Here is a 27,077-nt window from a genome sequence, read left to right as displayed (position 1 = left end):
TGTGTTCTTTTGTATTCCTTGACATTTCAGACACAACCAGACCTCCCAAGAAAGATGAAGAAAATGGAAAGAATTATTACTTTGTATCGCATGACCAAATGATGCAGGATATATCCAACAATGAATACTTGGAATATGGCAGCCATGAGGATGCAATGTATGGGACAAAACTGGAAACAATACGGAAGATCCATGAACAGGGACTAATTGCAATACTTGACGTAGAACCTCAGGTACTTATTGGAAATGTATAAAAATGCAAAGCTTATCAGAGACACCTGAATTTTATTTTGTTACATTCTATCGCCAGTCATTTTTTGACCTTAGAATTTAAGACATGTAACTCATCATACATTTAATGTGAAAAGTTTTTAGTATGTGGGGCAATGGTTCCACACAGGGACTTCAGTGTATGAAATCATCTTCTACTGATCATTAGGGTAAAACTAAGAAGTAGAAATGAGCTCACCATTTGGTTTGGCAAGGTACCAGTACTGCTATGAAAATCTGCTTACTGCACACTTTAATATAATAAGGGAAATTATTGTTACATTATTGTTCACTGCACTTTGCTGTCCATTGAAGCAGCTGATTGTCTGTGCCAGCCAGCTGTAACGTATTAATATGTTCAGCCCTAGATTTCACTTTGATAGCACACCCAGGAGGGAATTTTGTTCTGCATTGTCCTGAGTGTCCCCTACTTCCCTGCTGTTACTGGGTCAGCAGTCTCAGAAGTAACATTCTCTATCATCACTGATGCTATAGGAAGGTGTTGCCTATAGAATGGCTATAGCTATATTTATTAATGTCTGTGTGTGTTATAATAGCATCAGTGAGTAGGTAAATTCACAAACTCAAAGAATATGAATACTTTATTCACAGTGTTGCAATTTTGATATAAAATCCTAAATGGAACATTTAGACTAATTTCCTTTGGAATCTCCCACGTTGATATGAATTTCAGTTGATGGCCGAGTATTTATATGTTTTATTTTTAGCTGTGGTGCCTTTGAATTCATATTCAAGCAGGTTAAAGGACATGGGGAAAAAAGAGACCAGTCCTGAAATAACTTTCAGGAGCCAATTAAAAATATGAGCTGTTGAGCCCAGAAGACAAGTCTGACAGTTATTTTCCCTGGGTCATGACCTCTCTGCATTCTTTCTCACCAGCCATTGCTTTGGTTTGCAGGGCTCATCCCCCTGTGAGCAAAATTAACTAGTCGTGACCAATATTGTCTGTTTTCTCTACACTGGCTCTTCTCTTCTTTTGTGGCTGGATTCATGAGATCACAGGTTTGGTTCTGGACAGTGCAGTTGATGGACTTTGTTTCACCTAAGTGGAGACTTTCAGAACAAAAATAAGACGTCTGACTACATTGTATAATGCAACTCACCTAATTTGTTACAGTTATGGTAGTATTTGTCCATGAGCCCAGTTCTAGTTAATTACCTGTTTCTGTATTCCAGGTTCAGGTATCCTCAGTTCTGTGAGCTTCCCTGACTCATGTAACCATGTTTTTCTGTAGAAACAATGCATAACTGATGATATCTGAAAGTGGATTTCAAGCAGCAGAGAGGGACATAAACTCAGCTGGCTGTCAGGCTAGTTTTTAAAAAAGGACCTCTTTGTACTGCTTTGAAGTGGAATATAAGTGTCTTTCACTCTACATTCTGCCCAGACAGTTGAGATCAGCTAGGTTATGTTTGCTTGCTACCTACCTATCCCAAGTTTCAGTCTGGATCAGGCGAGGTGGAGGGACTCATTTGTGGAACTACCTATGTCACTCATAAATCATTACTGTTTGAGTCAGGTTAATCATAAGCATTGTCTTTACATTTCCCTTCTGCTTAGAGGTAGCTTGGAGCTTCTCTAGCAGGGTGCTTGGTCTCAGTTTATGATTATTGAATTATTAGTATTTTCAGTGCCCTCACGTTTTGAAAGCTTCATAGTTTTCACATCAGAACATTTTTGCTTCAGCAAAAATAAAAGTAAGTTTTTATCTGTAGGTTGAGCAATATTCGCAACCAGAAAATGTTTTGTTATGATATTTTAGTCAGCGTTTACTATAAAGTACAATTTATATTTTGACCCATTTAGAATACCATAGCAAAAGTTTTTCTAGCTAATGCAAATTTTTCAGCATAAATATAAACTGATTTTTAGTGTTTTCTGTAGGAAAAATATCCTGCCTATGAAATCTTGGATGCTTTCAATACCATGGCAATTCTTTATGCTGATGAACTTACAATTTGGGCCCCAATCTTGCAAAGACTTAGTGGAGTAAATGGGACTGTAAACTTACGCATATCTGTAAGTCTTTCCAGGATCAGGGTCTTAGTTCTTAATATTTCTTGGTTATATTTTAAAACTGATCTAGAGTCTTGTTAGTTCTTCCTTCTGTTTGTATATTTAAACTTGTATCCTGTTGATTGATTTGTTCTTCTTCTCAAGTATTTAATGTTTTTTACGTAGGCACTGAAGGTCCTGAGAACTGCAGAGTTTGCTCCTTTTGTTGTTTTTATTGCTGCACCTACGATTACCCCAGGCATTAATGAGGTAAGGCTTATTACAGGTAAATGTTTTTATCAGGAGACACAATTAAAGGGATAATTCAGTATGTGAATAAGATCAACATTTTAACTGACCAGTTATCTTTTATAGTGGGGTCAGAACACCACTGAAGTTAAGATTGAGATGATTTTACTGAATAACAGATGATTTTTCCTACGTTTAAATATAAACTTGAGCTGCAAGGATCCATGCACTGTCACTACTAGGGAAGCACTTCATAGTACTCTTAGCTCTTCACATGACAACTTTAACATCAGCTGAAATATAGATCAGTACTGATCATTTGATATCCTTTTAAAATATATTGTTCAGTTTTATTTCCTCCCTACCTAAAATAATTGTTTCCAAAATCCTTGCTATGGCCATTGAGCCAACTAATTGGTCAGCTGTCCAAGAATTTCCATTTTCTGAGTCATTCAATGTACTTCACTCTTTCCTCCCCAAGTAGAAGGAGGAAGGAAGCTGCTACTAAGTTTCATCTTTGAGAAAAGAAATCCCAAAGCTATATACCAGAAACTGGCTTATTAAATTCAAATAACATTGTGATGCTCGGGATTGTGAACAAAAATGGAACGGATACCTGCTTGTGAGAAAATGTTAAGTGTTCATGTTCAAAGAGAGTTTATGTAAGGATTTCTCAGGATTTAGCTTAAACCAGAACAAACAAAACATTTATAACCAGTTCCTTCCTTTTTTTTCACTCTAGAAAGGTGTTAAATGTATCTGAATAAGAACTTTCTCTTTGTAGCAAATCCCTCTTCCATCTCTTTGATCCTGCAGGGAAGTGATAATCCTGTGTTTGTAGCAACAGTTGGCTTCCCCAGACATAATGTGTGTAATAACACAAATATAGAATTAGGACTTCACTACAGATTCTTGCAGATAAATGATGGGCCATAAAGGATAAAGATGTTCAAACACAAATACCATAAATAATTAGTAAAATGGCAAGAAAATTATGAAAAAAAAAAAAGGAAAACAAAACCTTTTTGTTTTTCAACTGTTAAGTTACCCAAACACGGAAATGAAGATGTCTCAGAACATTCTGATTTTAGCTATATTAAAATGATGTAGTGATCATTCCTCTGAAACATTGCTGATGTTATCATTTACTGTAAATTTATATGGACAAATATTAAAATGCTGCATCTTAGTCCCCTGTAATGGTAGATATTCTTTTGCACAGCAGATTGCATAACTGTTTAGGGCGGGGAGCTCAAGAGCGCAAGAATAGGTCCTGGATTGTTATGCAACTTTTCTGATTATTTTAGCTGGAGCTGTTGTACAACTCACTGTAAATGCACAAAAGCCCCTGAAGATCTTCAGTACTATTTTTGCCTTTTAAAAAAAAATCCATGTGTCTTTTGGCCCAAAGGTATTACAGAATTATCTGATTGTTCCAATGTGTTGTTTCAAATCTCCTACTCTGAAATACCAGTGGTACTTCTCTTTTGACCATTCAGAAGTTCATGTTGTAGAATGTGAGATGGGGGAGAACTGGGAGGGTTAATATGAGAAAGTAAATTGCTGTTTGGGGATGTACTGAGCTACAGTGTGAGCACATGCAAGATTGGGCTTTTTTTCCTTCATTGGGATGGAAGACGTAGGGGAAGTTAAACCAAAAAAGGTTTAGGGTTCAAATATTTAGCCTCATTATTATGCTCTTGTGCTGTGTTTAGTTTTTATGGCCCAGATCCTGCAATTTGATCTGTGTGGCATAAAAATTCATCCAGGTGGACTCCGTTGCAAAATCGGAGTCATGCTTTAATGTTTTGGATATTTGCTAAAACTGTCACTGTCTGTGAACCACTAACACTCACTTTAAAAAACAATAAGAGTGGACACTAATGCAATCTGGGTCCTACTCACCTGGATCTATTATGCTGCATGAGAGGAAATGGAAGCTGTGGTATGATGAGTCTCAGCAAACTGGGTTTTTGTGTGCATACTTCATATTTCTCATTCATTTTTACTTTTACAAAAGATTCATTTGCATAAAGAATAGCCCTTTCTCTTGACCTGTTTATCCTGCTTTGTTTCATTTTTACAAACACCTGAAGCAAACACATCTGTAAATGACTGTCTTTTTTCCTTATGTTTTTTCTTGAATTATCATCTTTGCCTTTCTTTTCATTTTCCTGCGTTCGTATTCATTTTACATAGCTGCCAAAATGGTGCAGAAAATTGCCTGTAAGTACCGGCTAGAACCTGATAAGATGCAATCCTAATTATTTTAATAGATTTAGAACGTAGACATCCTTGTTCCCACTCAACATTACTTTTGCCATTAGAATAAAAGTATAAAGTAATAAAGACCTCAGACATCTGTGCTAAAGCTCATTCAAATGAAAGGATTATTCACTGGCAAAAAGAAAAAAGTTAAAAGGATAGCCTTAAAAACAAGTGAACCCAGAGACTTTTATTCCTACTCTAGGAAATGCACATTATGACTTTGTGGTTGACACGGTTCAAACAGCCTTATCCTGCAATGCACGGTTGAGCCATTTTAACCGACTGTAGAATGCATGTGCAGTATCTCCAATTTACAGGGATCCCACTGTGACTGAATAAAGACACAAAATACAGTGCCTTTCTGGGTAAATATTGCATGGTTCTGGTGGTTTTATGAAGCACAAAGCCAAATGCTTGCTATCGTCAACCACAAAACATGTAGTAATCCCCAGAAATGCATGGCCTGAAATGTGTTACTGCCTGTTAAAAATACAAATTTTAGAGATTTCAAATGTCCTTGCAGATCTCTAGTTTTAAAATTTTAATTTAAAAACAAAAAATGATACCCGGGCTGGTTGCCAAGCTAACCTTCAATATGTAAAGAGAGGTCTTAATGGGATGTCAGCTTTGAAGCCTGATTATGGCCACTTACATGCTAAGTGACATAAATCCTTTAACTGCTAATCACCTTACCAGAAACATTTAGCGAAAGCTGTTATCCAGTGTGGCTATATATATATATCTTGCGTTCTGATATTCAGGTTTTTTTTAAAGGACAAGTGCACAAATAGTGCTGTAAATTTGGACTATGCAGATCAGAGATAATTCTGTCATATATTCAAATTAGAGGTGGGCCCAAACCAAAAACCTTGATCTGGCTCCTCCTCCCCAAACTTTGAGGAAGTTTGGACCCACTTCAGAATTTTGCAGCTCAGGCCAATCTTTAATTCAATAATGTAAAAGACTTACTATTGTTCTCAAGAATGTAGGAGAAAAAGTACTCCTGGGGGAATTCAGCATCACTGCACATGTGCAGAATTCATGTCCCCCACAGATTTCTTTTCTTCCCTGCAGAAAAATGACTTCTGACAGGGAAGCAAAGGGAATCTGCAAAAGCAATCATCCTCCCCTCCCCGGCAGAGCAGGCAGATTGGTTCGGGCACCTGGAGCAGCCAGCAGAGATGTAAATCACTGACAAGGCAGGGGGGCTGTAGAGTCATGTGTGTGAAAGAGAGAGACACTCTGTCTCTCTCGCTTGCTATTGCATTATGCTTGGCTTGGAGGGGCAGGGCTTCAGGGTGTTTCTGAGGAGGTAGGCATGGGACAGGCACTGTCCCATCAGGCAGAGCAGAATGTAGCAGCCTGCCTGCTTAGTGAATTGTTCCCATTCTCTTTGTGAATTCCCCCAGGAGTATAAAACAAGTGTAAATGTTTAATAGCTCCTTTACATTGCCAGAGTGGTGTAAAGGACAGTATGGCCTTATAAATGCTTATGGTGCTTTAGAGATTAGAACTATTCTAAATTTTTGGACCGAAAAAATTTCCTATCAGAATGTGCTCAATAAACTGTTTCCTACTGACCTTTCTGGAGATGGTCAGTAGTCAATATAAATTGTGAGTTTGATTCTCCAGCCTTCACTTACTCTTCAGTTGCCTATGTTGTAACACTGAGCGTATGGCTGCATATGTTTGTTGACTAATAACTAGAAATAAAGGGTCAAACCTAGTCACATTACTGTTAGGCAAGGGGGTTTGGGAATTTCCTCCCATGCTCCCCACTTCAATTCTCCATCCATTGTATTGTAGTTGAAATAAATTACCGAAATAATTGAAACCAAAGTGATTATATTACATTATTTTGACAAATAAAATATGCAGAATTTTATAATATTGTGCCTAGAATTTTTAATTTTTTTGCTGCAGAATTTTTAATTTTTTGGCACAGAATTCCCCCAGAAGTAGGTAGAAGTAACATTTTACATTTCCATGGGGGTAAGTGTAAGTAGTGTAGGTCTCCCAAAATGCAGTCTCCTTTGTTGTCTATAAAATATTACTCAGGAACAACGACGACAGTTAAATGTTAGAATCTAATAGATATTTTTGAAATACCCTCTTTGTTTTTGCAAAATCTAGGGCCAGAGCCAAGTAGAAGTAAAGATTTGAGAACAACTCTTCTCATTCTTTTCCTATTTTCTTTTCCTCATTTTCTTTTCCTTTTACAGATTCCCTGCAGATTTCTATTGTCTGTCCTAATTTATCATTATTAAATAGGAAGTGTAAATAAAAAAGTTTATATCCATAAATGTATTGCGTATTGCTGACACAGGCATGAAACTGACTGTGAAAACCTACATTTGTCTCCCAAGTTCTAAAACCTTTTATATTCTGACATACAGTATTAGTCCAGTGGCTTCAGGTTTATTATACTCATTTGAAATATACAGTGTCTAGTACTTTATATTTTTAATAACATTGAGGTTACAGACATAAAATTAATTAGATATCTTGAAAGTGCAAAAAAAAGTAGCACTTGTACAAATATAATTTTTCACTTTGTAGATCAAACACAAGGGGTCAGATCCTTAGCTGATAGAAATCATTGACAGGTTTTAGAGTAGCAGCCATGTTAGTCTGTGTCGGCAAAAAGAAAAGGAGTACTTATGGCACCTTAGAGACTAACAAGTTTATTTGAGTATAAGCTTATGCGCAAAGAAATGTGTTAGTCTCTAAGGTGCCACAAGTACTCCTTTTCTTTTTGCAGAAATCATTGGAGCTCTGTTGAAGTCAGTTGAGCTATGGTAATTTATGATAGTTGAGGAATTTGCCATGGTTGCTGTTATTTTAGGGGAATGTCCCAGTGGTGTATTTAGCACAATCTAAGGTCTCTCTTTATCAGTAGTTGACTTGAGAATAGCATAGGACAAATCTGCACATATCATTGTTTTTCACAGAAGCCTCATGTGCTTGTTTGGATGCATAATAGTCCTTAAAAGGACATTCTCTGTACACGTCTGTGTGAGGAGCACTTGGCTACATTTATGTTTGAATGTAGTTTTCAAATATGGAGAGAGTGAGTCACCTTCTGTTGACTACTGGGGACTGTACAGTTTGAAATGCTTCAGGAAAGCAGCAGCTCCTATCAGGATCTAGAATTGTACTCAAGGAAATGGTTAGTTTCATGGTACAGGAAAGGAAAAGTGCCTCATTCCAGTTTTCTCCCACTGAATGCTGATTTTCGGATGCCCCAAAAGGTGCAGCTTCCACATCTTTTTTTATACAGTGCAATCCCAGGTACTTGGTCAGTTGAAGAAAGGGAACCCAGTTGACCTCGTAATATGAAGACTCTGGAAATCAAATGTTGTGACCCATATAAGTTCAAGTAAAAAGACCACTCAGTGCTGCTCTGTGCTTTATAGCACAGGAGTGCTGAGCTGCATCTCTTGGTACATAGAGAACTGAACCATGGCTAATTGAACTGGTGGGATAACACCAGGGTAGGTTCTAACAATGCAGCATGACCACACTGGCCATATTGTTTGGGGAGTAGTTTTGTCCCATTTCCATATTGCACTGTGCAATGATATTTCATTTGCACTGCCTCCTGGGCACCTATTCCACAGTTCCTAGAAGCAGTGGCTTGTGGGAGATTTCAGATGATCTTCTAGTATCCCTAGGGAATTGTGAGAAGAGAGTTTAAACTCCCATCATTCATTCTCACCACAGAACCGAGGCAGCAGGCGGAGGGAGAGAGTCATCCATAGAACAAGCCCCCTGCAACCCTGCTCCATTTGGAAGCCCAGAATGTGAGCAGTGCTGGCCTTGGAGGAGCATGGCAGGAGCACCCACAAAATATGATTCCAAAGGCCATATATGATAACCTGGCCTCAATTTAGGGCAGGTTCCCAAGACAACTCCCAGAAGAGGTGGAGGTGGTAAAACTGGTGCAGCTATTCTTGGTGGGCTTGAATTGCACCAGTAGAATTTAGAATTAGAATACAGTCTCGATAGACCATAAGATGTTAGAATAGGGTTATAATGAAAGAGAAATTAGAAAGTAATAGAGTGAGAGTTTCCTAAGACTGTTCATAGTAAATATTTATTAAAGTAAAAGGAAGTGAAACTCGAAGACTGATGCTGAGTAGTAATAGACATTACAGAAATTGTCCAAAAAGAGCTGAAACTTGAAAATTCATCCTGTCATGCTTCCCATATCGATGTCTGGATAGATGCCAAACAGCTTGTATTTGTCAATTGGATATGTTTTCATTCATGAACTGACACTCTTCCCATGTTTGTACTGGTTCTTACTTTTATTTTTTGTAATCCTTATGCGCTAGCCCATGTCTGTTTAACCCTTCCCACAAATTAGATAAGTGTCCTGATGTGTCTTGAGTAACCTCCGTTGATGGATTATGATTTTGTGTAAAGTTACAAGGGTGAGGCAAGTTACAATTTCTTCCTTGTAACATGCATGGAATTCGACGTTATGTGGGGGCATAAGTAATTCATGAATCCTTAGATTAGGTTTTATTTTTGCTGTTTCCTTCTCCGTAACCAACAAACAGAAAACTGAACAAAAGAATCTAATATATCTCTCTTGCTTTCTTTTCCAATCATTGTGCAGGATGAATCTCTTCAGCGCCTGCAAAAGGAATCTGAAATCTTACAGAGAACATATGCACACTACTTTGATCTAACAATTATCAACAATGAAATTGATGAAACAATCAGGCATTTGGAGGAAGCCATTGAGCTTGTTTGTACAGCATCACAGTGGGTTCCAGTCTCCTGGGTCTATTAGGCCTTTCACCAGATAACTGAAGAATTTTATCAATACTGGGAACCACCTCATACATGGAAAACCTCTTTGTTATTGACCTTGTGTCAACAGATCTTGGCCCCTAGAGACTACCTAGATGTAGTGTGACCTAAATTTATAATTATTGTCATGTCCTAATAGATAGGAGGAGAAAAAAATTAAACACTAATTTAAAGAGACAGTATCTTTTTTTAATCAGTTCTCCTAAACTTTAATAAAATGTATGTTTCAATATATGTATTATTCAATCCTTTGGAATGTTATATTTTTGGAAATCATAGCTTTTTATTTCAAAGGCCCCTGAAAACTGCACAAAATAGATGCTGCTTTCTATAATCTATTTTAATAATAATAAATGATTCTGTTACCTTAACTTGGGGGTGGAACACTACATTCTGTTTAGAGTCTGATTTTATGGATTGGGATAACTTGCTTTCCTTTATTTATTTGAAATAATTAGTCTAGTGATTACAAAACAAATTCATAAATTTTAAAGGCCTTTCTTTGCTCCTTTTTTTTAGAATAGTACTTTTATGTAACATCCAGATAATGTGATACTGTCTCTTTGAAGAACTCTGTAAACCTTTTAGAGATTTGAAATTGGGTCTTGACCCTTAATGCATGTGGACAGTCGCAAGCGTTCATGCCGTTGGTGTATCTGTGTTGAAAAAAAACCTGTAATCTACAGCAAAATACATTCCGTTCTTGGGAAAACGTACCCAAGGGAATAAAATAAAATATTATTATGACTAAGTTGTAAACCTATGCACATCCCTTGCATTTTGGGCAACTTTATAAAAAAAACTGATTTTTATTAATAATAATCATGTAGTGAAATGTGTTTGTAATTTTGTCTCAATTTAATTTGTTGTAAGGTGGGCGGGGGAAATTACTGGTTTCACCATTTCAGATCTGTGTTGTCTGAGAGTATTAACGTTTTAATTAAGTTTAAGCAAAGAAATGCTGATTTTTAATATGTATGTAATTGTTTAAAAAATGCACACATTTTAAGAGAAAATCCTGTGCAATGAAGAAACCAGTTTAGGCAATGCGATAAACTGGCTATTCCAAAAGACTCATCTACAACAGCCCTGTAAATTCCTTAAAAATGGTAACTGACTCTACAGTCTGACCAATTTTTTTTATTTTAAATATACTTCCTTTTATGTGTTCAACGATTAAATGCCTTTGGGTCCTTCATTTCATCATAGATTTCTTCAAGTAGTTCTGAAAACAGTCAGCTCACTCTTAGATTTTAAGAAATCTTTCTTGACCATACTTAAATTAATCAAAGGCTCTGATGTGAATTCAAGTCTATCATGGGACTCTGCTGAGCACATAAACTTCATAAACACAGCTTGACCAATTTATGAGCAAGAGCAAAGCCCAAGAAAGCGAATTCAGCCATGTATTCACTTCAGAGCTCTGTGGTTTCTGTTTCCTCATCTCATTCCCCTTGGCCTGGGTGGTTTACATTTCCTCTTAAAGCAGCTGAGCTAAATTGAGCATCATCACCACAATTCATGACATCATAATCTACCTGGTCACAGGTGACAGACATATGATGATCCAGAGTCTTTCTCCTAAGAACTCAGTTGTCTGTTTTATTGTATAACATGAACTTCAACTTGTGTGTTAAATTATAACATGGCCATGAAAGGATTATCCTCAAAGTTAAAATGTGATTGACCTGCAGATTGTTTCAACTGCTTGTGAACGCTGCATATAATCAAGGTATGTTCTCACTGTAAAACCTTTTCTCAAGAGACTAAAAGCTTTTAAAGCATGTAGGATGATACTGTCCTTCCTCCTGCCCCGTGCAGCACAGACCATGCTGATTCTGCTCTCTTTTCTCCTTGTAAAGTCCTTAGACAGCAACAGAGTATCTTAGGGTCCACCAACACTTCAGATACAGCTTGATGAGCCAGGTTGCAACATGGCTATTCTGTGAACCAGTCACAACACAGTTCCAGTCTGTAGTGTAGATGAAACCTTGATCCAAGGCTTTACCTCGGTTACAGGACCCATCTACAATATACACTAGAATTGTGTTATGTCCCGGTCACAGAATAAACATTTTGTAATTGAGTCCTTTGACTTAGTTATATTTGTAACGTTTGTATATAGGCTGTTGGAAATCTGCTAACAAAAAGGTTCTTATGGACCCTCACCTATGTAGCCTCAACAAAAGTGTGACATCGATTGTTTAACAAGGGTTAGCAAAAAGTGTACTGTTGGAAGTTGTTCATCCACTGTGGCTTTAGCATTTCCAGAATGTTTTAAAAATAGACTGTGATCCTGGTAGTAAGTGAAAATCCAGAAACAATAGTCAGCATTCACTAGTGCAGTAACACTGTAATTACGGTCACATTTGAGCAGACATTCTTGCAGACCAGCTCTTCATATAGCGACACTAGCCACAGCTCAGCTTAGTGCTAGGTCAGGACACTCTCAGTCTACCTATATGCCTGATAAAGCACGAAGATGAGCAGACTAAACAAAATGCAACCAGGAAGCATTCCTGTTCTTAGAAACACAAGTCTTATTTTGTGGTAAGTATATCTCTGACTTCATTGACACCTTCTTTATCTTCAATGTTTGTAAAGTTAAACAGGTATTTGTACAGTAACGTGTATGCTATTTAGGCCATAATCCACCAGAAGGAAAATTGGACTAAGCAGGACATTCTGGTTCTGTCAATTTGAATTACTTGGAGATTCTTTACAACCAGCCTCCTAGAAAGAGAAATCTGTTACTTTACATATTATTAATAAGCAGTGATTTAATGTAATTGACTTGTGGGAGGGAAGAAAGTGGAGTCCCTCATTTAGGCAGTGCTATACAGTAGTCTCTGTCTCAGTAAACAGATCTTTGGATAGATTTGTTTCTTGATGCAATATGTCCAACCGAGATCAGCCTACCTTTAAGGAATTCTAGATCAGATCTAGATGCCTTCTCTGCTCCATTTATGCCACTCACATGGCAGAAAGAGCCGAAAGCTGCCATAGCTACCCAGCTGAGGGTTTCCCTGGTATGGGGAAGACAAACAGGTATAGAACTACTGGTGAGGGGATGCAGCTCATTGTGTTTCAGCTGTCCCCAGCTGAAGGGTGGCCCCTGACATTATGTCTACACTGGCGGGTGCGGGGACGGAATTGCAGCAGTGAGTCTCAGAGCCTGTGTGTACAGACTTGGACTCACGCTATGACACTAAAAATAGCCAAGTAAACATTCCCGCTTCAGCTCTGAAATTCTGGGAGGCAGTGGATTCAGAGCCCAAAGATGTTTTACCTTATGTGGTTATCCTTACATAGAAAGAAATCCACCCCTTCCCCCAGTTTCAGAGCCCCAGCCCTAGCGGGAATGTCTACATGGCTATTTTTAGGGCTGTAGCATGAGCCCAAGTCTGTATACCTGGGGTCTGAGTCCCACTACCCCGTGTGGTTTTTTTTGCAGAGTAGACATACCCTTAGGGACTGTAGCCAGCCAACCTAACTTAAAGCAGACATTAGGCTGCTCTAAATTGTGTTGGGACTGACTCAGAAGTGGCCCTGGAATAAGAGAGTTGTACCAGTCTTTGGCTCCAAGTCTTTATCATTCTTTAAGTTGCTTGTGCACTGGGGCTCTTAGCATCAGAGAGTTTATTAAGTAAATTTGATCCTTCCAGTATGCAGCATCTTCCATCTGCCTCTTGCCTGTGGAGTTAGAAGTTGTAGGATTCTCTATTAAATGTTCTTTTAACATGTTTCCATTTCCTTCATAAAAAGAGAGAACCCTTGTTGTTTTATGTTTCAGGTGATAAGATTATAGAATTGTAGCAGTAGCCAGTTAGGAAGTTGTGGCAACTATACACGTACAGCTTTTTAATAGCAGAAGGACATCTCCTGTTCCCTTCCCCTCTAGATTTAGTTCTCGGACATGGGGTGGGTTTTTTGGTCAAGAAAGATGCATTGCCATATTCTCTTAACTTCAGAGATCAGTAGCTACCTTGCACATTTAGCAGTGTGTTTTAACCTAGGAGATTTAAAATATTTGCTCCATTTTAATGCTTCTCAGATATGTTTCGTCATTATTAAAAATGAAAGGTGTGTCCTCTAAATTTCATCTTAAATATGGCTACTAAAAATCACAATAGGAAAAATACTTACATATGCAGGCTGTAACTTATTATTTATTTTCCATTCTTTGCTCAATGAAAACTGAAAACCACCTTACTGGAAGCTGAATATTGGGAAAAGTTGCTGAAAGTTGACCTTTCAAAATGTAGATAAAAATATCCAGTCCAAGCACTTTGTGGTCTTGCTCTACTCTACTAAGATTAGGCCTAGCTGCTCTTATTTAAGGCAGTTAAAACCTGGATCTAAGCAGTAACATGTTTGATATACAAGATTTTCTAGAGAACACAGAAAACCTACAAAACCTTTCTAATGAATTCTAGATGAATTAGAAGTAAAATATACTGCAACTCTGCTGCTTACAAAATATTTTCTTAGGTCCAGTCAAGTAGGTATAATGGGTCTGGTATGTGTGCGGTTCTGCAGCGTGGAGTCAGGAGTGGCTTAGCTAATGTGGGACTGCATGTGCATGAGCCAGGATATGGGACACATGCAGTGTAGACATACCCTGAGGGTTGCTTCACATAATAGCACCCAGACACCAGGGTGGTGGGCGCATTAGATTAACTAAGGGAGAACAGTTTTTTTCCCAATATTATATAGAAATATTCCAAGCAGGTTACAAACATAATTCTTGACATTTTTTCTTCTGGCCTTCAATTAAGTACTATTAGTGCACCCAGCAACAGTTTTTGCTTTCTGTTCTACTCCAATCCTTTGTAAGAGGGGTTAGAGTGCTGAGACAAGGAAAGAAGCTTTTGACCTCTGATGATCTAGCCTTGGTGTTAAAGGCTTTTCTAGCTCATTTCCCAAGCCTGTACATTACAGAGAATTTTAGTTCTTACCATGGAAGGATGTTTCACTTAGCAGTAACCTCAGCCAGGCATGCTGGGGAGTTACCAGCATTAATCACAAATAGCCTTTTCTTAGTTTTATGAAATGTAGTTTTCTTAATCCTCTAGTTCTAGAAAGAAATAAGATTTTTTTTTTTCCCATGCCGTATCAATTACTGGCCACTGATACAGGGAAACCAATGCCATGGCAGTAAGTGTCTGTATTTCAGCAGTGCTGATGTAAGTGCTGGACGCACCCCCTGGCTTGAAGTGGTTTCAATCATATACAGGGTTTCAGTTTGGTTCAATGGGTCTCAGCACCCCCACTATACAAATTGTTCTCAGACCCCTGAGTGCTGAGCTGCCCCAATTCCAACTGCAGTCACTGGGAGCTGTGGGTGCTCAGCACCTCTGAATGGCTGGCCCCGAAATGTGATGTCCTCTTTCCTTAAAGTTCTCTGTTTCTTTTGGAGATGAGAGAGAAGGGAAGAGATCCACCAGATATGCTAGGTGAGCCCAGAGGGTGTATTCATGTTGAACCAGCGGTTAGTATTGTTCAAGAGAATGATCTAGGTGCATCTTCTCATGGAACATTGTCATAATGGTTTGTGTTTGGTATTAGCGAAGTATGGCAGTTGCAAAGTTAACATGTCCCTGGGAAGTAACCATCACTAATTTTCTCACCAGTGCAGAGGAAATAAGCCAAAGGAAATGAAGGAGCTGGTTTGTGTTTAAGTGTGACTCACCTTTAACTTCAGACTGAAGGAGCCTTCACTTTTACTGCTTTTAATTAAATAGTCCAGGATAGTGAGGAGAGAGTCTCTTAAGCAGGAGGGGAAAACATGGTCTCTGTGTGGCAGGAGCTACATTGGGTATGTCTACACTGGGGGGAAAAAAGTGTGTTCTTAAGTGAGCTAAACCATGTTAACTACCTCAGGTCAAAATAGTGGAGATGTGGCAACTCGGCTGTTAACTCTGGTTAGCGGGTACAAGGGAAACTGGGGTTGAACCTTAGCTGTTAACCCAAGCTAAAAGCTGAGTTGCTGTGTCTTCACTGCTATTTTAATACATTAGCCACCACAGGTTAGCTAACCCAAGTTAAGAACACGCCTTTTTTTTTTTTTTTTGCAGTGTAGATGCACCCTTAGAGCCAGGAATGCCACCAAAGGGAGTGCCCACCTTTTTTAAAAGATACACAATTTGAGGGATTTGTGGTTTAAATTATCTTCTGAAAGGTCACCTGTGACCAGGACAGCTGTGGATTGTTTTTTGGGTGTGGGAGGGAAAGGTTGACATGCTAAAGTAGCACAATTACCTTGTACTAATACCAGGATATCCTGTTTGTTTAATTGTGGTGTGGAAACATCACAATTGCAAACCTGATTCTAGGATTTGTTTTTCATAAAATGTTCCCATCCCCCCATTACTGCCTTTTTATAAAAAAAAAAAAAAAAAAAAACAGTTTTTTGGAAATATTGTCTCCATGATAAGAGGGGGAGAGTTGGGGATATTGTAAATTGCACCATATCCAATTTAAGTAGTAGAGCAGTGTATTCATGTACAGTGACACTGGTATTTGGAGGTTGTCCTTTACCACCAGAACTATGGAGGATTTTAAAAGCTTCAGATTCTTCATACACCTCCGGCTTTCTCCTAAATGTGTATCTATGTATGTGCCTTTGGAACACCTGAGCTGGTGGCTGTTCCTCTGCCCGCTTGCCGGAATAAGTATAAAACTGATGTAATGACTAAGTGTCTGAAGCATAAGTAAATGAGTCAATGAAGCACTCTATGAAGTTATCCATTGCATGGAGGGGATTAGAGAAACTCCATATTATTTATAGACTGAACATAGGAGACTGAACATTGGAAACTTTAGAAATGGGCTTTTGTCATTTCAGAGTTGGAGAAAATAATCCATAAATACAATGTATAAAAGGCAGAAAGGACATTTGTCTAAGCAGCTGGCTCAAGATAATTCAGTTATGAGATGATCCCTAAAATAGTATGTAAATACGTTTTTTGCTCTTTCCACTGCAGATGTAAGCCGGTGTCTAATTCAAGCACACCTAGGGTTTCCTAGGACTCACCTGGAGGAAGAGGGGAGAAATATCTTCCTCATTCTCTCTCCTGCTGCCAAAAAATAGTTCATTGTTGTTCATTAGAACAACACTGCTGTAGAAGAGTGTCTGTCACCCTGTTAATGCTGAGTTCTGTTTCTGGAGGGTTTTAATATCTCTGCCAAATCATAACCTGATGTGACAATTTGGGGATTTCTCTGTTCTAGAGCAGTTAATTTTATTTTTACAGTATGTAAACTAATGTAGCCTTAATTATGCTGATTTCTGAAGGACAGCAGGAAAGTGTTCCAACTCTCCTGTACATGCTCATATGCCACACAGTGAACTCAGTGACTCTCTTTTTTTTAACGTTGTTTTTGCAGACACCTAAGGCAGCCTGGTCTTAACCCACTGAAGCCAATGGAAAGATCAGTAGGCTTTGGATCAGGCCCTTAATCCTGTGTTTGTACTGGTGCCTATTCACGTTTTTATTTACTTATTTTTCTGATTGCTCAGGCAGTTAGTTTGAAAAATGGCTTCTGCGGAAATGCAGTAATTCACTTTTCATAGTTGTTTGTTCCAGCTGTGCGTTCCATCTTTGCCATGGTTTGAGTGCTGTACAAATCTTGACATTGTATGGAATTCGCATACTTCGCTTTACTTCAGTAGGGATCTTTCAGAATTGTCAAGTGGGTCAAATCCTTCTCGCCAGACACACACAAGCTGCAGTGCGACTCCAGATGTGAGTCCAGCCTGAAGGGTTTAGCGAAGGGCATCGCTACTTATTAGAGTTTTGCAGGGCAATAAATGATATTCCATGCATTCTATTCTAGCTGCTGAGAATCCCAGCAAATGAAGCCAAATGCACTAGTTGTGATTTGTTATATGTCGAAATTGTGCTTAGCTCTGTTCCAGACACAGGAGAATTAAGTTCCTGCCCCAAGGAAATTATAATCTTACGGCCTACATCTGAAAATCCAGGTTCATGTGAGCAGTCCTATTGAAGGAACTAGTTGCATAAGTAAAGACTATTAAGGCAGGTAGGAATTTGCAGGATCTGGCCCTAAATATGTAATAATAGGTAGAATATGGTGTAATGGCCTGGCAAAAATGTGAAGCTCTAACTGCAACAAAAAAAAACTTGGTTAAAATAAAATTAAGCATCTGTCTAGGTAAGGCACAACCTCGGTGACTATAGTTGTGTTCTGTGACTCAGCCCAGAGAGCCAGGCAGTGTTTAGGCTGCAGCTTTAACTCTGAATTTCCTTGCCTTTAATGGTTTGACAGTCCCTGAACCTTACGTAAACAGTCTGCAGCGTGCGGTGGAGATGTCTGACGTTCACTCCCCGCCAGAGCTGGACTGATAGTGTGTCTGCAAAGTAGAGAGGATATATTGGTATTAATTCAACGAACAGAAAAGTGGGCTGCCTGTGGAGAACAGAAAGTATGCAATGGTCCTGCTGACAGGGCACTGGTCAGGAGACCTGGACTCTGTTCTTGGCGCTCCCACTGACCTGCTGTGGTGAACCTGGGTAAGTCACGTCACCCCTCTGTGCCGCTGTTTCCTCTCCCATCTATTGTCTGTCTTGTCTATTTAGATTTAAGCTATTTGGGTCAGGGTCTGTCCCTCACTGTGTGTTTGTATGCCACCTAGCACAATGGGGCTCTGATCTCAGTTGGGACCATTGAGTGCTACTGGAATACAAATAATACTTCTGCTGCTTAAAATTGCCCACTAGGCTCAATGACCCTGAAAATGGGCCTCTGGGTGAAAGTCTGAAGAATGGGGAGGGTAATTTAGGGTTTATGATGTATTCTTTCTGTAACAGTAACATCTCAAGGCTCTGATCAGGATTGAATTAGGTGCTGCACAAACACAGAGGAAGACATGATCCCTACCCGGAAGAGTTAAGTCTAAAAGAAGTGTGGAACATTACACCTGTTTGCTTGCAGTAATTGGTTTGAAGAGTACCCAGAAGTTACCTACTACAGGACAGGCCCAACAAAGAAAATAACAGAATGCCACTAGCCATCCCCTTCAGCCCCCAACTAAAACCTGTCCAGCGCATCATCAAGGATCTACAACCTATCCTGAAGGATGACCCATCACTCTCACAGATCTTGGGAGACAGGCCAGTCCTTGCTTATAGACAGCCCCCCAACCTGAAGCAAATACCAGCAACCACACACCACACAATAGAACCACTAAACCTGTCCTTGCAACAAAGCCCGTTGCCATCTGTGTCCAAATATCTATTCAGGGGACACCATCATAGAGCCTAATCACATCAGTCACACTATCAGAGGCTCGTTCACCTGCACATCCACCAATGTGATATATGCCATCATGTGCCAGCAATGCCCCTCTGCCATGTACATTGGTCAAACTGGACAGTCTCTATGTAAAAGAATAAATGGACACAAATCAGATGTCAAGAATTATAACATTCAAAAACCAGTCTGAGAACACTTCAGTCTCTTTGGTCGCTTGATTACAGTTCTAAAAGTGGCAATTCTTCAACAAAAAAACTTCAAAAACAGACTCCGAGAGACTGCTGAATTGGAATTAATTTGCAAAGTGGATACAATTAACTTAGGTTTGAATAAAGACTCGGAGTGGATAGGTCATTACACAAAGTAAAACTATTTCCCCATGTTTATTCCCCCCCACCCCCTCTGTTCCTCAGACGTTCTGGTCAACTGCTGGAAATGGCCCACCTTGATTATCACTACAAAAGGTTCCCCCCACCCCCCACCCCACTCTCCTGCTGGTAATAGCTCACCTTACCTGATCACTCTCGTTACAGTGTGTATGGTAACACCCACTGTTTCATGTTCTGTGTGTATATAAATCTCCCCACTGTATTTTCCACTGCATGCATCCGATGAAGTGAGCTGTAGCTCACAAAAGCGTATGCTCAAATAAATTGGTTAGTCTCTAAGGTGCCACAAGTCCTCCTTTTCTTTTTGCAGATACAGACTAACACAGCTGCTACTCTGAAACCAGTAATTGGTTTGTGTCTCAATTTGAATTGATGTAAATTTTGAGGTTTTTTAAAACAATTTTGCATTCCTCATGTTGTAACGACTTCAGAGTTTTTCTTTCTAGTATTGCTAGTGTTCTCTTTTCATTCTTGTCTTCATAATAAGTGCATATCCTCCTTCCAATACATAGGTTACTCATGAGAGGTTTCTGACAAAGGCAAGGCCCCATTTTAGTGCCTGTGGAAATGATTTTTTCATCACAAAAAAGCAAAGCTCTGCACACGGTGTCTTGAAAACAAGCCCTTGGCTTTTGTTTGATTTTCACCCATGAATACCAAATGCTTGCTGCTCTAACGTCACACCCTTGCAATGTTTGTTTTTAAAGCTTAGTGCGCTAGTGTTAATGTGGCGTAAAAGCGTCTAAAGCCTTGTATCAGCTCCGCTTTTGCTGCTGAAAACAGAAAAAATATGCACGGGGGGCATCTCTGAAATCATTTTGGTCGCATCATATCTGAACTGAGCGCTTAATTGCTATTTATTTAATGGTGCCCAGAGGTCATGATCCAGGATCAGGGCTATGTTGACCAGTTCAACCACAATGGTAGATGTGGTCTTTGTCCAAAAGAGTATATACCATGTAAGATTAATACCTAATTTCTGAAAGAGACTTTTTCAAAAGGCCGACCTATTAAACCCCCCAAATTGTGGTTTATATTGAAAATGTCAACTCATCTAGACTATAACGTGGCAGTCAGTACCGGGCAGCATACTATTACGGGGACAAGTATCTGTGGTGTCCTACTGCATATTATCAGCAATCTAGTGATCAATCAGATGTAAGCCAACAGGTCAGACATAATGGAGTGGTCGTTTTTAGGCTATTAAGGAGAAGTAGTAAAGTGTGTAAGGTAAAGCAGAAATGAATGAATAAAATACCAAAAGAAAAGAAACGCTGAGAATAGTAAGCATGGAGAATGCCCGTAAACCTGAAAGGTAAGGTAAAGCCTAGTAAAGAATGTTTTTGCTGTTTGGTTCTTACCCTGTGGGCTGAGTGTTTGGAGTGAAATTCTTCCCTCTGCCAGAGGACCTGCACAAGACATATGCATTAAGCATTCAAGATAAAGTTTCAGTGGGATTTAAGAGCTACGTGGAGGGAAAATTCAGTCCCCATTGGGAGGGCATGACAACAAATTACAGCCATCACCACTGACTGGTACAAAGCACTTGCTGAATTTTTCCTGAAACAGGATTTTTTAAGCAATTGAAGGGGTTTAAGTAATGCCCTCTGACATCTCCTCCTCTATATGACGTTGGGCTGTAAATACAAGTTTTATCTCTCCCTCCTTTTAAGGCAAAGAGTTTCTCAAAGTGGGGCTTGGGAATTTGCATGTAAGTCTGATTTCATGATAATTTGTTTAAAACTTTTCTTTCTGTAAATGTTTCTGTTATTTCAGTATGTCTTTACAGCTGGTGTTGGAGCTTCGTGTCAACTCTTTAATAAGAGTCTATTTCATACAGTTACATGCACCAAATAAATATAATAGCTACAGACGACAAGAAAACCATCGCTAGGAACAGGCATTGGTCTGCTGTGTTGTTTACCTCCTCAGTGAGCATTTGAACGACGTTAGCCATTTAAATTGGATCCAAATACTTCAGTACAGTTAGCTGATTAGATTTAGCTACATATTGCAGCACAGGTCCTCATTTATAAACGAGAGGTTCACTGCACAGATTAGGAAGTGAAAAGCCAAGGTGGCTTTTGTGCTCCCCTGATCCTGGGGTTGACATGGGCAAAGTTGCTCCTCTAGTGTAAGTCTCCTGAAGGCTTCTGGAAGTTACAGTGACATGGGCAGATGCCACAGAAATCTGGGGTCAAAGGTTGGTGTCCAGAATCAACACAGTTCCTCTTTTCTACCCTAATCAGCCCCTGCTCTTGCATAGTTTAATAGCTGCTACTATTAAAGACAAAGAGGAACATCAGCAAAGAAGTATATACTAGTATTTATTCACTTAATAAACTGAATTGCCACTTATGCTGCCAAAAATCTTGCAGGAGCCTGCATACCTCGCTGTGAGAGTCTGATGTTTTTCAGCTGACATCAGTGTAAACACCTCTTCTAGCCTACTAAGGACAGCAGTACACCTTGACTATGTGCAACAAGGAAGAGGAACATCTGGGCTCAGTGAGGGCCTTGAAAGGATCCCGTGGAAGAAGTTTTCTCCAGAAATGTGCAAAATAAAGGAGAGCTGGGCTTGATCCCAAGCCCCATATTGACGTTGGACGTATCTGAAATCCAGAGCTAGATTTTGCAAATGGCATCTATCATTATAATGGCCCAAGCCAACATCCCAGATCTCAACGACACCCAACTTTGGGGTCGTTTTCCATCTAGCCAGGGGCGCTGGAACAACTTTTATAGTGGGGGCGCTGAGAGCCATTGAATTGAACTGCAACCCCTGTATATGATAGAAACCACTTCAAGCCAGGGGGTGCGGCAGCCCCTATGCATCAAATTTTGCAGCTTGAGCCCATCCCTAGAACAAAGTCAAACTATTCGAACCAAAGATAAGACTCCATTTTAATTTGCCTCCTACTCAACAGAAGTTATTTAAAAACAGTTTTACTGTTACTAGATGCCTCAGTGTAATACTCTGTATGTTAAGAACATAGGGTCTTAGAAAGAAGCTTGGTGAAAGGTAAACAAATAGACAGGACATGTATAGCCCAACACATGCTTTAAAATTCCCACGATGCACTGAAATCTCCTTCCAGGCTTTCAGTTGCAACTATTGGTTAATGAAACATAACCCTTTGTTTTCCAGACTTCTTCTTTACTGGGGAGGAGTCACTGTTATATATAACACTGAATATATAGATATTCAGGCCTGTCTGTAAAGGCCTGTACTCTGAGAATTTAGGTGTATTCTTATCACTTAGCAAGTTATAGAGGTATAAAAGAAAGAGAGAATCAAAATCACTGTCTGCCAGTGTAAGGGCCTTCTCTTACTATGACGGTCTGAGGCCCTGTTCTTAGGCTAAGGCCTTTGGCTAAGCAGCAGAGGCAGCCATAAGCTGGGAAGTGACCGGTCACATCCTCACATTCCAAACTAGTCACACTGAAAGAAGGTGCTATTGGGCTGTTAGGATACAATCCTGTCCTGATGATGCCTATGGCCTCCAGAGAAAGGGAAGTGCCTAGAAAATGTAAAAGGAAACTTAGTTTGATAGCATCCTGTCTGGCAAGAACTCACTTATCAATAGCTGGGATGTGAAATCCTCGCTTCTGTGTTGTTTTGTCATTATAGTTCCCACTTTGCTATTGTTTGTCTGTATAATCTCTGACTGGTTCTGTGATTGTTCCTGTCTGCTGTATAATTAATTTTGCTGGGTGTAAACTAATTAAGGTGGTGGGATATAATTGGTTACATAATCCATGTTACAATATGTTAGGATTGATTAGTTAAATTTCAGGAAAATGATTGGTTAGTATAGCTAAGCAGAACTCAAGTTTTACTATATAGTCTGCAGTCAATCAGGAAGTGTGTGGGTGGGGAAAATGGGAACAGGGAATGGGAGTGGGGAAATCGGAATCATGTTTTGCTAAGGGGGGAAATGGGAACAGGGAATGGGGGTGGGGAAATTGGAATCATGTTTGGCTAAGGGGGGAAATGGGAACAGGGAATGTGGGGGGAATTGGAATCATGTTTGGCTGAGGGCAGGAATGGGAACAGGGACACAGGTGTAGGGCTCTGTGGTGTCAGAGCTGGGAAGGAGGATATTAAGGAAGGAAACTGGAATCATGCTTGCTGGAAGTTCACCCCAATAAACATCGAATTGTTTGCACCTTTGGACTTCGGGTATTGTTGCTCTCTGTTCATGCGAGAAGGACCAGGGTAGTAAGTGAGGGAAGGAATAAGCCCCCTAACAGTCACCAAATCAGTCAGCCAGAGTTAAGGGAACGTATTAACAATGTGAGTCAAACTGTTTCATGTTAATGAATTTGCCTGTGTGTGTACATGCACGTACTATGGCCTCTTCTCAACAGAAGCAGAACTGCTCAACTGTGTGTCATATGTTCTGTACTGGTAGTAACATGCCGATTGCTTCTTAGCTCAGGTAGGCTTTTCAATTGGGAGAAGATGAGCTCTGGCCCCTGTGGTGCAGTGAAGTTGAGTGGCAACGCTGTACGGCATATTAACAGCTATGAAGTTTCTAGGCAGCCACAGATTTATTACGGAAAAAAGCTTTCTGGGAATGGTAAGACTATTTGGCTACATAATTTGTAAGGAACTAAGACCACTGCCCCAGCACTCTGAATTTCTAACTGTTGTTATCAAGCAGTAAAATGTCGTATGTGGTGGCATGTTCCTCATCCCACATTATTGTTTCTCAGATGTCACAGCTGAATCATAAACTTTGAGTTGATTCAGATTCAGAGCTTAACCTGCCTCTTCGGAATTAAAAAGAAAGACCTTTGAAGCAAGAGTTAACTTGAAATCTACATTCTGCTTCCCTGTAACAATTGCACAATAAGATGCCCTTCAGTTTTTGTGTATCTTGGAGCAGAAGATAAAAATATTCCGTTCATACAACAAATATCTATCTGTAGGAAATGAAAAATAACCCCTGTGCCCAGTGCACTAGCAACTTGTGTCAAATTTCTATTGATAAACCTTCAGTGATGGGGTGAAATAATGCTCCTCTAAAGAAATCTTCAACTTAGTCTACAGCATTTGGCTGGTACAGTTTTGAAAAACAACCATTTATAATCCACAGATGAATTTAGCATTTAAGAAGATTAATGCATTCATAAATAGCCTGGAAAGCCAAAGTCATTGAATTTAATGCACCAAACAGGTCAAACTGGCATTTATGAAACCATCTGGCATCCTCACTGGGAAAAAAATTGAATATAACTACAGACAGATCAGGAGTTTACCTCCACTAACATGATTTAATTTGGGAATATTTACCACTCCACCAGAAATTGCTGGCTGTTAATTGTCATGCAGTTGTTTTTCTTTGAAAAGGTGGGGTAAATAATACCAGAGCCCAATAGAGGTTATCATTAAGCCCCGAGAGACCCCTGTTTTGGCTGGTACACTTTACTGAGGAGGAGGATACTTCTGCTTTTAAAAACCAACTGGGCTGGAAGTTCATAAGCTGAACAGTCATTTTGCATAAGCTAAATGGCCATGATTTCTCCCATCTCCCATGAAACTTGCAAGAGGACTGGGTTTCCTCATGACCTTCTTGTGGGCATAGAATAGAATCATAGAATATCAGGGTTGGAAGGGACCTCAGGAGGTCATCTAGTCCAACCCCCTGCTCAAAGCAGGACCAATCCCCAATTTTTGCCCCACATCCCTAAATGGCCCCCTCAAGGATTGAATTTACAACACTGGGTTTAGCAGGCCAATGCTCAAATCACTGAGCTATCCCTCCCCCCCAAATAATGCTAGTCCCGTTTTTTCACTGGGAGCTGGGCAGGAATCTTTCCCTCACTGCCAGTGTGGCCAAGCCAGGGTGGTTTTTTTCACCTTTCCCACAGCAGATCTGGGACCCAGTACAGTGGGGTAGGGGGGTTAAGTCATAATATCACCCTTTAATAGGTAAAACTTGTGGCAGGTGTCCAGTGCGCATACGCATTATGGAAGGGTCCAGTCACCCACTAAAACAGACAGAAAAAAGATCTGAAAGAAAGCATCTCTTAAGGATTCTGAGGAAGGGGTTGGAGTTCCCTTTTCTGGTACAGCAGAGAGCTGACTCCCCCCGTCCCCTTCCCCCCCACACACACTTTTTTCTAGCTCTCTTTAAGGGAGCTGAGGAAGGACAGTACTGGGCTCCTGTGTCTGGAACAGCAGGGAACCAACCCCACTTCTTTGAGTCCTCTTTTACCTTATACAAGGAGATGGCGGCAGGGTCCAGCACTGGGACTGGGTGGGAGATTATTTTGAAATGATTAAGGAAAGGATGATGACCTGCGCTGTACAATTTACTGCCAGATATTTTAAGTGAATAAAGTTGTGGCCTAATTACCACATCCATTGCTGCCTCTTTTCAGTTGTGAGGGGCTCGGCAGAAACGAGGAGTGGACCTGTTTAACTCGGAATGGTCACATTCCTTGAGGACACAACCACTAAAGAGTTGTTAAATAATGGCCTAGTGGAAGCTATTGTGGTTGGCCTGTGTGACTTACATGCAGAATCAGTCATATTTTTAAGCCCTTTTTAAAACTCTGTTTCCCCAATTCTTCCCGGCAATAGCCAGTCACAGATTTAAGCACAGGGAAACTGCTAAAATTAGTTTTTGTGTGGTGAAATCCTGTATTACCCACCATCATTCAGCCATTTATTCCCCAAAGTCTCTTGTCTATTTTCCTTTTAGTTTTGTCCTCCCCAGAGAGTGCGGGGTTGGTTTGTGTTTGTATACCCACATACAGGCCCCAAAGAAATTACCAGGTCAGGGAAGCCTGCTTTAGAGCCATATTTCTTCAGGTGCCCCCACTGTTGGTCTATCACCAGCACAGCTCCACTGGTATTAAGTGGGAGGGCTAATATAGACAGGCCACTGGTGGTTTTGCCACCGTGTCATCTAAATCTGCTCTAAGGAGGGTTAGACGACAAGTTGGAAAAAGCATTGCTGCCCTCTCTACATGAGCGCGCTCACTCTTCTGAGCACCACTGAGGCTGTACAGGTGCTAGAGCAGTGTCTCTCAACCTTTTGGGTACCAGGAACCGGCCTGCTGCCTTCCTAAACTGCGTCAGGGCGATCACAGGGACTGGCACCGGTCCACAGACCGGTCATGGAGAAACACTATATTAGAGCAGCGGTGGGAGAATGAGAAAAATGTAGGCCCAGTCAAAATGGCTTGCTCTTCCCAAATGCAATTTCCAATGTGACTGATAAGCCACAGACCTTAGCACAGGGCTACATACCTGCTCACTTTCCCCCCTTCCTCTTGGCATTGTGCACACTGCGTAGTGCAGCAGGTGTGCATGTTGAATAGAATAGATCTGATTCTCCTCCCACCTTGGTGTAAATCAGAAGTAACTCCACTGAAGTCAATGGAGTTATATCAGCATAAAACACCATAAGCAGATGATCAGGTTCCTTATGTGTCTCAGGATCTATGGGTGAGGCTCACAGTTTAGAGTTCAATCCCTGCACACATGAAAATCAATGGGAGTTTTTCCAGAGACTTCCAGGGAATCAGGATTGACCCTAAATGAATATATGCTGCAGTGCTGTCTTCAGTAAGGTGCCCTTTCAGTTCACATCTAGCGGGGGAAAGCTGTGGTCCCAGAGACAATAGTTGGCTCAAACTCCTCATTATTGCTGCTGTCTCATAACGTTCTGTCAAAGTACATGGGGTTTTACAAACACAAAAAAGATAAAATCCCTGCCTCCAGGAGATTAGTTACTTCCAAAGATGGGCCCAAATCAAACTCCTGGACC

The 27,077-nt window shown here is 40.1% G+C and overlaps 1 protein-coding gene across 9 annotated transcripts in view; it reads left to right on the top strand.

Annotated features, from left to right (window-relative positions):
* Positions 1 to 10,797, top strand: part of CASK (calcium/calmodulin dependent serine protein kinase) — a 425,447-nt gene extending 414,650 nt beyond the window's left edge. For all 9 annotated transcript variants that reach the window (XM_077817582.1, XM_077817549.1, XM_077817556.1 and 6 more), the window contains 3 exons: positions 31 to 233; positions 2,474 to 2,557; positions 9,429 to 10,797. In XM_077817582.1, the coding sequence (XP_077673708.1) occupies positions 31 to 233; positions 2,474 to 2,557; positions 9,429 to 9,605 (464 nt within the window). In that variant the 3' untranslated portion in view covers positions 9,606 to 10,797. The remainder of the gene's footprint in view (positions 1 to 30; positions 234 to 2,473; positions 2,558 to 9,428) is intronic.
* The last annotated feature ends 16,280 nt before the right edge of the window (positions 10,798 to 27,077 follow it).

The sequence above is a fragment of the Eretmochelys imbricata genome, chromosome 1 (assembly GCF_965152235.1).
Source record: "Eretmochelys imbricata isolate rEreImb1 chromosome 1, rEreImb1.hap1, whole genome shotgun sequence".
Lineage (NCBI taxonomy): Eukaryota > Metazoa > Chordata > Testudines > Cheloniidae > Eretmochelys > Eretmochelys imbricata.
Note: the sequence above shows the minus strand (reverse complement) of the source record. Positions and strands in the feature narration are given on the sequence as shown.